This window comes from Rhinopithecus bieti, unplaced genomic scaffold, assembly GCF_001698545.2.
Source record: "Rhinopithecus bieti isolate Rb0 unplaced genomic scaffold, ASM169854v2 scaffold_9420, whole genome shotgun sequence".
Classification (NCBI taxonomy): Eukaryota; Metazoa; Chordata; class Mammalia; order Primates; family Cercopithecidae; genus Rhinopithecus; species Rhinopithecus bieti.
The window spans coordinates 462172-474348 of NW_016806134.1; the positions used below are offsets into that span (position 1 = coordinate 462172).

General features: G+C 33.5%; 1 protein-coding gene across 2 annotated transcripts in view; it reads left to right on the forward strand.

The window, feature by feature from the left end:
- CFH (complement factor H) overlaps window positions 1-12177 on the forward strand; it is a 112337-nt gene that overhangs the window by 31099 nt on the left and 69061 nt on the right. For both annotated transcript variants that reach the window (XM_017874831.1, XM_017874832.1), the window contains exons 7-9: window positions 5279-5452; window positions 9255-9449; window positions 9896-10072. In XM_017874831.1, the coding sequence (XP_017730320.1) occupies window positions 5279-5452; window positions 9255-9449; window positions 9896-10072 (546 nt within the window). The remainder of the gene's footprint in view (window positions 1-5278; window positions 5453-9254; window positions 9450-9895; window positions 10073-12177) is intronic.

A 12177-nucleotide genomic window follows, 5' to 3' on the forward strand; every position in this document is an offset into this window, starting at 1 on the left:
TCCCCATGATAGGCCCCGGTGTGTGATGTTCCCCTTCCCGAGTCCAAGTGATTTCATTGTTCAGTTCCCACCTATGAGTGAGAACATGCGGTGTTTGGTCTTCTGTTCTTGTGAAAGTTTGCGAAGAATACATAGAATTTTCTGTGTTCAAGGTTCATTTTGAGAACACTTCATACGATACACACGCTCTGAAAATAGACATAAACAGGGCCAGAAAAGTTCAGTAGCTTATTAAGTCATTGATTTATCATCAAAAACCATGTCTGGAGTAGAGCCAGGACAATAATAGACTTCCTAATTCTCAGTAACATACAACTCTCAAACAAGTAGATTGCTCTACTAATGCCTAGAATTTATTTAAATTATATTAATATTTTAAAATACTTTAAAAGTAACTTGTATTACTAACAGGTGAGGAAACTCTCAACTGACAATGGAATTAAGTGGAAGGAAATGAATATTTTTGTTAACAACAGGCCCAGTATGACTCAACAGTGATGATGGTGCTGGAAAATGGAAAAACCAAAAAAAATAAAAATAAAAAAAAAACCAAACTCTCTTAAGTTTCATTATGGAGGGATGTTATACAGAGCCAAAGAGATCATTTCAACTGTGCTCTTTGCCCACCAAAAAAAATATATTTGGAATAGAGTGTTCTACTTAACCCACTTCATTTTAAAAGGGAAAGTTTCAAACTATCATGGCCAAGAAGAGAGAATATAGACAGTGGCAGACTTTAAGAAATTATGCCATAAGAAGTACAGTAAGAAGCTATAGCTATAGTGTGGTGATAACTGTTTTGAGGTATTTTCAAACATTTATAAAAGGAGTGAGTTTGCTTTTGATGAGGACTCCTACAACTAGTGAAATGAGGAACAGTATTACCACATATGGTCCAGAAATCTAAATGGGTGATATTGCCATACTGTGAGAGAAGGAAGAGTTGAACTCTTAAGAGCCCTCTGAACTTTAAATCCCGTGATTCATAAATACATGTTTAAACTGTGCTTTAGTAATCCTCTTTTACAAAAAGAATAGTTAATTTTGGGTTAATTTTATACACTAAAAAAATTTTGGTTTGAGCTCACAAGTGTCTCCTTGGAAAACATATTTTTCTTCACAGTTGTGTGATCTCTACTTTTAGGCACTGTTAAGAACATATTTTAGGAAAAAAATAATGAACACGAGATAGTAATAACCCACCTCAGATCCATGTTTGGCTAATGGTGTGTGGGGTCCAACTATTTGTCTTCATGGCATTCATAGTTCCTAAGCAAAGGAAGTGCATGCATAATTCCTTTGGCATTAACTTCTACCTGAAGTATATTACTTCCAGAACCCCTTTCAAATCTACAATGAATTTATCCATCCAATAATCAAAATGTAACTTATAAACCACTTATTTTACATCAGAGCCTTGCTGTGTATTGAAGATAAACATTACAATAAATCACCATTTCAGCTTTCAATGAATTCAAAATAAGACTCTGGGAATTTAGTTTTATTTGAACATGTAACTCTGTAGCATGACTACCTCCTTGTAGTCATCTGATTATTTCACCTCTTTTACTTGTTCACTTTGCTACCTACTTAAAAGTCTTCCTTAGCACATATTTGTTTTCACAATGAGAAATTCATCTGTTTTTCCGAAATGTGTTACTGCATTTCTGTTCTTGCTTCTCTTGAACACTGATTGATTCTCACACACACACACACACACACACACACACCCCAAAGACTCTACATTTATAAAGCATTTTCTTTTATATATTTTTTTCCATTTCTCAGTCACAAATACAAGTAAAACCTGAATATTCAAGACTATGCTTGAGGATCCTGCTTTCTTTAGGAAAAGAGATACCAAGAGAAGGCATTGGGATTGAGTACTCCTTTTCAGAAGACAGTTCACTAATAATCAATATAAATAAAGGAAAATTCATCCCAAGTTAGTTAAGCATGCACTCTCTCTTACCATGTTTTATTTTATTGAAATATATTTTACACTGATTAGATATAGAGAAGTCTTTCTTAATAAAATAATTCCACACTTTGTATGCCAATATAGCATAAACATGACTATTTTCTTGGTACAAAGCAAAGATCTACTTGCTGATATAAGATGAATTCAAAATCTATACACATCATTTTCTCTGAAATCAGGTAACTACAAACTCTCTTTGTTGCTTCTAAATCTATAAGAAATTTGGAGCTAAATAATAAGATAACATTAAAGTAAAATAATCTACTTAAATTTTAAATACTTAAATTTTCTTCAATCTGGTCTATGGCACATACATGTCAGAGGACTGATTGAAGGTGAATTGTCAAAACTTTGGTTTCTGTGTCCAATAGGAACAATCTGTAACAGAAAGTTATTTACAGAAACAATCAAAGGTACCAAGAACTGTTAAATTAAAGCTATCTTTGATCCAAATCTATTTCTTCCCTGTACAGATTGGATTTTCTATTGGTTCAAAACATAGAGTGCCAACCTTGAATTAGTGCTATAACTTCAAATGACTAATGCTTGTTTCCAATAGTAGGAAAATATGGATAGTCTCAAATATTATTTTGGATAAAGGTACAGGTTTGAACAATGTTTTAATAACATGATTTATTTTAAAAATGATTGTGAGTATAAGAAATTAAGGTTTATCACAGGATTTATGTCTACTGCTTGAGTATAATCACCAGAAGTCCTTCTATTCTTAATTAACAAAATTGTTCTGTATTATTTTATTAATTTCTTAGTTAAACTCTTGTTTTTTGTATCTCATAGCTTTTGACTTCAAAAATTGGTATTAAATTGAGCTATATCATAAGGAAAAATAATTGAAGATACGTAAACTGAACTTTAATGAGTATATGAAAATATGATAGAGAAGAATGAATTGACACAGAAAAAAAGAAAAAAGGAATACATTTAAGACTCATTTGAAGTTAGTGTCAACATCAAACACTGAAGACATGTTTTACATAAAATAGTAAAATTTTAAAATAGCAAAACTTTAAAACTTGTATACTAAGTCACATACATATTATTTCTCATATTATTATTGCTAATCTAGATATATTATCCTGTTAGCTATAGAGATATATTAAAGTTTATTCTGTCAGAATGAAGTATAAACTTAGGAGCTGAATGGACACGGTGCAAGTTTGGTATTGAGAAGAGGAAATATGTGATGAATAATTAAAACTTTATAAAATTTTATGTTTGACTAAATATACAAGTTATAAGAAAGGAATAGTGGTAGTATAGAGACGAAGTAAGAAAATGGCAGGAGATGAGATGTGACAAGTAGGCAGGGCCTAAAAATTAAGTAAAGTAGAAGATGAGAAGCAAAAAATATAAAGTAAAGTAATAAAATATAAAAGAAAAGCATCACTTAGACAAAGACAAGCAGAAGCAGGAGAACATAAATATATGAGGTAATGGAGAACACCAAAAAGTCCATAATCAACAGAGTCAAATATTACAGAGTTTTATCTGTTCAGTTCAATAAATAATTAGGAAGCCCATAGTATGTACCAGTGACTGGAATATGTGAAATGCAAAGCATTTCTGAATTTGGACATTGGAGCTCATTGGTAGCTTTTGTCAGAGCAATGACGACAAAATAGAGGTGTCAGAAACTAGACAGTAGTGAGTTGAAGAATAAATGTGAGACGGGAAAGTGGAGATAGCAATTATAAAATGGTATTTTAAGGATTTTGGTTTTGAAGGGCTGGGGAAATGTAGTACATTAGCTAAATTTGAACAAAGTGTTAAGAGAAGGGATTTAAATTGCAAAAGCTTCCATATCAATTTAAGAGCATGGTTGACAAGGTAAGAAAGAAGGAAGGAATAAACAATGGTTTAAAATACAGGGGAAAATGAAAGAATTAAAGCTAACCTGAATTTGAAAGCAACACCTTACCATTGAAGACTAAACAAAATACTTAAATCAGTGTAGATACAGATAATGTTGAGGAATGCTGGAAAGAAGTATAGGGAACTCACTACTGGTGGTCTCAATTGTTTTGTGTGAATGGAGACTTATTATCTGTTGATGAAGAGGCAATTGTTTCAGGTGACTTGAGAAAAGTGAGGAGACTATGGATCATTTACTGTGGGAAATCAAATAGTAAATAAATTGGGGGTATAGAAATTGATTTCAAGCAATGCTGAATGTCCACCACAGCTTTTTAGTCCAAAATAAAATATGACTCCAATATAAGTGGCCATATAGCTTTTCTACAATACTTAAAATGCATAGTATTTTATTTTAAAAGGAATGTTGCAAATGGATTCAATACTGAGATATAGCAGAGTTAATGGAAAGGAATGAGAAGGTGCTTTATAGATTAGGACACACTGGGCCAAAGGATGGCAAACTATAGGCTACAGGTAAAATACAACTTACCCCCTTTGTGTAAACAAAGTTTTATTGAAACACTGCCATGTTCATTTGTCTATGTATTGTCTATCACTACTTTTGTACTGTAATGGCAGAGTTGAGTTGTTGCAGCAGAGACCTTTTATCTGGCCCTTTACAGAAAAGGTTTTCCAAACCCTCTGCTATTTTATCCTATTATAGTAAGAAAAATGTAATGCAATATCTCAATGTTTAAAATATTAAGACTAAAGTTTATTTTCATTCATGTTCACTTTCAATGTAGATCAGAAGGGACTTTACTCATTGTATTAATTGTAAGAATCAGGTGACAGAAACACCATTTTTTTCATGTCCTTCTTTACTCACGGTGTCATTGGGAAAGAGAAAATAAAAATTCACACAATGGCTTTTAAAACTTCTTTCTAAAGTGAAAGATATTACTTCCGCTTTTATTATAGTCTCTTATGCAATCACATGGCCACAGTTACTTCAAAGAGAAAGGGTTGTGCAGTCCTATCAATTGTCCAAAAAAAAGAAAACCTGAATATTTGTAAACAATCCTTATGAGAATCACAGAAACCAAAGAATAGAAGGAAAATGAAAGTAAGAATTGAAGTTATATGTGATGAGATCATTGCCAGTTATGGAAAGTCATGAAGTATGGAATGACTTTGGAGAAGAAGGGATTAAGAGCCCAGGAGGTACAAATATATCAGATGACAATATAGTGAAGGAAAAAATAAGTGATATACCAAGAAAGGATACTATGATGTGTTCATTTTAATGCCATTTTGTATTATGCTAAGGACAAATAAATAACACCTACTTTTAAATGTTTGTGTAAATGATGAATTTTAATGGATATTTCTACATTAGCCACACATCCATTTTCTTTTCAGAAAAAACATGTAATGCTCCTTATATTCCAAATGGTGTCTACTCGCCTTTAAGGATTAAACACAGAACTGGAGATGAAATCAGGTACCAGTGTATAAATGGTTTTCATCCTGCAACCCGGGGAGATACAGCAAAATGCACAAGCACTGGCTGGATACCTGCTCCAAGATGTACCTGTAAGTTCCATTCATATCTTGGCCCATTTCTTAATTCTGAAATTTCTTTTAAATGCATAAAAATGGGGAGTCAATAAAACCAAATATTTGTCTTATTGTGTATATAAGGTAAGGTTGTTGGAAGTATTCTTTAGTTTTCGAAGTTGCCAAAACTCATTTTTTTTGCTACTCAAAATTAAATGTGTATGTGTGTTTATGAATGTATGTTTCCCTTATTAATAAATTCTTCCAATATCTGAATTAAAATACTAGATAAAAATAATGTCATCTAACACATACTATATTAGTTATTTAATGCATTGTAACAAAATACCCCAAAAACATACTTACTTAAAACAACTAACCTTTATTATCTTACAGTTTCTGTTGGTCAGGAATCTGAAAATGGCTTATATACGTAGTTGTGAATCAGACTGTCTTCTTGTGTTGCAATCAGGATCATGGGCCAGGCCACAGTAATGGGAACTGCTACACACTTTTAAACAACCAGGTCTCATGAGAACTCACTCACTATCATGAAAACAGCAAGGGGGAGATCCATGCCCATGATCAAATCACCTTCCTCAACATTGGGAATTAGAATTCAACATGAGATATGTGTGGAGACACAGAGCCAAACTATATCAATTATCTACTCACACACTGCTAACTACAGTCATATCTATTTTTTTGAAGTGAGACACTAAGTCCTGCATATATCCAAGGGGAGAGAAATTAGGCACCACTATTTGGAGGAAGGAGTGTTGAAGGACTCTAAGTCTTAGCAATTTCCTAGTGTTGGAGGTAATTACCTAAAACCATCACATGTAGCAAAATACCACTCAGGTCAACAGAGTATTTTATTTCTGGGATGCTCCTTTACCCTTTTAAAATATTTTTCCTATCTCTATGATCAAATTTATTTTCTTCCTATCTAGCAGTACATAGACAAGATGTACCACACTTAAACTATATATTCCATGAAAGAAAAATATGATACAAATGATTGATCGATGACTTCAACTCTAATTCCTGGCATAATTCCAGTCCCTAAGAGAGGAAGCTATTATCAGTATGAAACAGATTTCAATGTTCATAAGGATTATAAGGAAAATATTTAATGATTTTATGGTTGGCTTATGACAATGTAGTTCAGCCCAAATGTATCTAAACCGAGACCCAACTATATTTGGATTTCAATTATTAATGTTTAACAATGAACCATCTGGAGTTCTCATGGACAAGATAGAGAAGTTGATCAGTTATATGGTTTATCAGTTTGTAATTTCATTAAATAACCCTATCTAATTATCAGATGCAAGTCTTTACTCTCAGCCCTGCTTCATTACTCATTGTGTCATTGAACACTTTAATGATTTAGGGGAAGGGCAGTACAAATTAACAACTGGAATGATACAGAGGATAATAATGAATCTGCATTAGGGCAGATTCAGCATTCAAAGAGAATCTTATGTGCTAAGCTGAATCTAATAAGATGAAATTTAACAATGTTGGCTCTAAGATCCCATGCCTGGGTCAAATAAATTACAGTATGAATATATTAGCAGTAGTTATAAAAATTCGTGAACATTTTTATCAATTTCAAGATCTGTTTGAGCCCACTTTATGATGGAAGCACCATAAATGCTGTGAAACCAAAAACTACATTTGTAGAAGGGTAACAAGTAGAATGAGGCTATTTGAAGTCCTTCTATTCTGAGCGCTGATAAGATCATCTGTGGGTACTAATATTTGCTTCAAGGAATCAGTTTGTAAAATGGATAAAAACAGATGTAAATGTGACAAAATTAGAGAATAGCTAAATAGCTCGAGCCTGTGGTAATGATATATGTTTTTAATCATGCCTCCGTTTTATTCCTTTTGGAAAGAAATCTCAGTGGACAATTTTATTTTATGACATTTTGGGAAAAACCATAATAAGATGGATACTCATACTTGTTTTGAAATCAACCACAAGCTTTCAAATCTCTGCTCTACCACTTAATGTGAAATTCAATTGAAATCTTTAAGACACAGTTCCTGCAAATCTGAGACTCAAGCTTTCCCAATGCAGAGTTATTGTTAAGCAATACATGTCTCAACAAATCATGATGAAATTTGTAAAGTCCAATGGTAAATAGAAACCATTCCAAATCTTTAAAAAGTGATGGGGAAAAATGTAGAATGTTATTTAAAAGAGATAAGACTAAGTAAATGTTTTAATTTCAACACTGGGAGCTTCCAATAAATAGGGAAAAAATCTATCAATTACAAGATATATGGATTGCAGGCCAAGAAACTATACTGAAAGAAGTATCATTCACTAGTCTTTGTTAGAGAAAGGCATTTAGGATATACAATTATTCAGCTTATAATCCACATAATAAATGTTTGTAGAAACTACATGAAAATTTCCCTAATCAAATACCAAAGAAAATAAATCACTGAATTTAAGAAAGAGGGAGATGAAAAAGAATATTTATATGTGTGTGTGTGTGTATGTGTGTATTGAAATTCTTTTAACCTATTGCATAAGGTTTATTGGAAGTGACTCAACTTTCATGGAAAACATTAATACCATTTTGTTATTGAAAGTGCTAGATGGTCGTAAATAATCTCATGAAAAGAGCAAATTTTCTGAAAAATATATGAATCTGTTAATATGATAAGCAAGATAGCACTCAAATGTATTTATCAAAATTAATATATAATAACTCGGTAAGATGTAATTATATTGTATCTTACTTAAATATAGTTTATAACATTAAAATTATTTTGCTGTCCAATTGAAATTGGGAATAAACAAAAAATGTTAATCAAAATCTTAACTATTTGGATATGAAGAAATATTTCTAGTCTGTTTCTCTGGTTAAATAAAGACTGGAGAATTTGGCTCAATGAATTGTTTGAGGCATGAATTAACTATGCTATTTTCTGTGTGGTATCATCAAAGAAAATTTTGTGTTTCTGTATATTTTACATTGTCTTAAATAAATACGAAAGAGCCTTATTTATTTAGTTAGTTAGTTAGATTTTTCGAGATGGAGTCTCGCTCTGTAACCCATGCTGGAGTGCAATGACACAATCTCGATTCACTGCAACCTCTGCCTTCCGGGTTCAAGCGATTCTCCTGCCTCTGCCTTCTAAGTAGCTGGAATTACAGGGGCGCACCACCAGACTGGGCTAATTTTTTTTTACATTTTTAATAGAGACAGGGTTTCATCATGTTGGCCCGACTGCTCTCAAACTCCTTACCTCAAGAGATCTGCCTGTTTGAGCCTTCCAAACTCCTGGGATTTCAGGTGTGAGTCACTGCGCCCAGCCCATGAATTCAATCTAAAACAAATAAAAACCTTAAATCGTTCAAAATACTACCTCCTTACATTGAGTTGTTCTGAGAAGAAAATGCAGGGCTCTTGTTTACTGAAGAGAATAGGAAAAAAAAAAAAAGAAAAGAAATACATGAGCTAAGCGGTAACACTGACATATTTCTCAACCGAAAAGCTTATTTAATTAGCCAGAGATAAGGTATGTGTATTTAAGGGAAATACATTAAATAGGTCTGTACATTTTTCTTTCTGGAGAGCCTTCATACAAATTTATGCATCATATGATCCACAGGCATAATTTCATCTTCATTAACAAAGACCTTCTCGTCACATATCTCAGTCATCAGTTCTATCATTTGTTTTGACCTAGAAACCCTAATGGAATGTGTAATTATACTAAGAAGAGAATATAATTCAGCGATAAAAATTTATCTCTAATATGATTATTTGTTACAGTAAAACTTCTTTATGCTTTCTTTAATTTTTGTTGCAAGTGAGACCTTGTGATTATCCAGACATTAAACATGGAGGACTATATTATGACAGCATGCGTAGACCATACTTTCCAGTACCTGTAGGAAAATCTTACTCCTATTACTGTGATGAACATTTTGAGACTCCTTCAAGAAGTTACTGGGATTACATTCATTGCACACAAAATGGATGGTCACCAGCAGTACCATGCCTCAGTAAGTAAACCTCTGGACAGCTATACATGCATAAAACTTTCAAAAATTAAAGAAAAGAGAGCACATAAGTGATTACTCTTGTCTTATGTAACAGAAATAGGGCCAAGAAAAGAGTTGTTCAAGCAAAGTGACCAAAATAGTTCTTTCCTATTATGAGGATTTCTTCTTGAAAATCACAGGAGAAATAAATATAGGGACTTGATGAGAATATCTATGTAATTTATACATCTTTTAATGACAAAAACTAAAGATAAGTAATATTGGATGTTGATATTTCTTTTTGTACAAACCTTTGTTAGTCACTTCAGTTCATCTTCAGTTATACATTATTTTTGGATGTTTATGCAATCTTATTTAAATATTGTAAAAATAATTTTCATATACTATTTTGAGCAAATTTATGCTTCTCCTTTACTTTATTTATTTATCATTGTTATGGTCCTCAGGAAAATGTTATTTTCCTTATTTGGAAAATGGATATAATGAAAATAATGGAAGAAAGTTTGTACAGGGTAACGCTATAGAAGTTGCCTGCCATCCTGGGTACAGTCTTCCAAAAGAGCAGACCGCAGTTACATGTACAGAGAATGGCTGGTCTCCTCCTCCCAGATGCATCCGTGTCAGTAAGTACACTGCTCTGAGATCCCAGCATGTTCATGTCTTTCTAAATAACATAGATGACATTCTAAGACTCATCTATGTTAACTGTGGCAAAATGTTTATGTCAACTTGTTTTGCCAGCAGACCTATTTCATTTTTGGTTTTTCACTTGTGTATAAATAAATACACAAATTTCTTGATAAGTACATAGTAAAATAAATTCTCCTATTGATGGGCATTAGTCAAGAATACAGTAAAATAATTTGAACACAATACTTGTTGGTTAAATTAAGTCATAATGAAGTGACATCACTGTCTGGGTAAATACCCGAGGTTCATTATCTCACACCAAGAAGATTAAGGGCATAGACACACACAAGGAGTGAGTTTAGGAGCACAGGTTTAATAGACAAAAGAAAGAGAAAGGACAGCTTCCTCTCTCGTGAGAGGAAACGGCACCTGAAAGTGAATCCCTGCCCCTGGTGGGGTGCACTGGATTTTATAAACAGTCTTGAGGAAACAGTGTCTGATTTACACAGGGCCCAAAGATTGGTTAGACCAGGAGTGATATTTACATAATATGCCGGGAAGCTGGCCGCCACACCCTAATGTTATTAAGCAAATGGGATCTTTGCCTGGCCAGCGCTGTGTTGCCTTCTCCTTACTGTACACATGGCTGGCAAAGAAAAGGGAAGATGCAGCTACCATATGAACATGCCTAGTCCCAGGTATCCTCTTCCTATTGGCACAACTGCTGGCATTTCACCTTGCAAGCTGCCAGCTTGCTTGTCTATGTTTGCAGTTCAATTTTACAGGCTCCTCTTATTAGAAAGAAAATGATTTGGGGGCTGCTTTTCATTAAAAGGAAAAATCTTACCATAGACAACTGTACCCTCATTATCTGCCTAAACAATTTTTTCTTAACTCCTGTATCAATATTAATATGTACATTGGAATCAATCATTTGACTCAAAATAATTATATAATTTTTTTAAATAGAAAGTAAATATAGTGATAGCCAAAAATTCATATATTCAAGCAGTGATATGACATTTTTACAGTAAAACTATTTGACTTTCTCTAGTATATGTAAGTACAAATGGGTATTCTGGGATATTGTGCATATTCTGCTCTTACAAGGTTTCCTACAGTATTTATTTCAATATACATTTATATCAACAGTTGCTTCTTTTTTACATGTTGTTAATGATTGGTGATGTCACATTTTAATATTCACAAATTGAGTGGCTATGAAATGTTATAACACTGTAGTGTAAATTTGCATGTCTTTCTTTTTTTAATTATACTTTAAGTTCTAGGGTACATGTGCACAACGTGCAGGTTTGTTACATATATATACATGTGCCATGATGGTGTGCTGCACCCATTAACTCATCATTTACATTAGGTATATCTCCTAATGCTATCCCTCCCCCGGACCCCCTCCCCACAATAGGGCCCGGTGCGTAATGTTCCCCTTCCTGTGTCCAAGTGATCTCATTGTTCAATTCTCACCTATGAGTGAGAACATGCGGTATTTGGTTTTCTGTTCTTGTGATAGTTTGCTGAGAATGATGGCTTCCAGCTGCATCCATGTCCCTACAAAGGACACAAACTCATCCTTTTTTATGGCTGCATATTATTCCATGGTGTGTACATGCCACATTTTCTTAATCCAGTCTGTCACTGATGAACATTTGTGTTGATTCCAAGTCTTTGCTATTGTGAATAGTGCCGCAATAAACATATGTGTGCATGTGTCTTTATAGCAGCATGACTTATAATCCTTTGGGTATAACCCCAGTAATGGGATGGCTGGGTCAAATGGTATTTCTAGTTCTAGATCCTTGAGGAATCGCCACACTGTTTTCCACAATGGTTGAACTAGTTTACAGTCCCACCAACAGTGTAAAAGTTCCTGTTTCTCCACATCCTCTCCAGCACCTGTTGTTTCCTGACTTTTTAATGATTGCCATTCTAACTGGTGTGAGATGGTATTTCATTGTGGTTTTGATTTGCATTTCTCTGATGACGAGTGATGATGAGCATTTTTTCATGTGTCTGTTGGCAGTATGAATGTCTTCTATTGAGAAGTGTCTGTTCATATCCTTTGCCCACTTTTTGATGG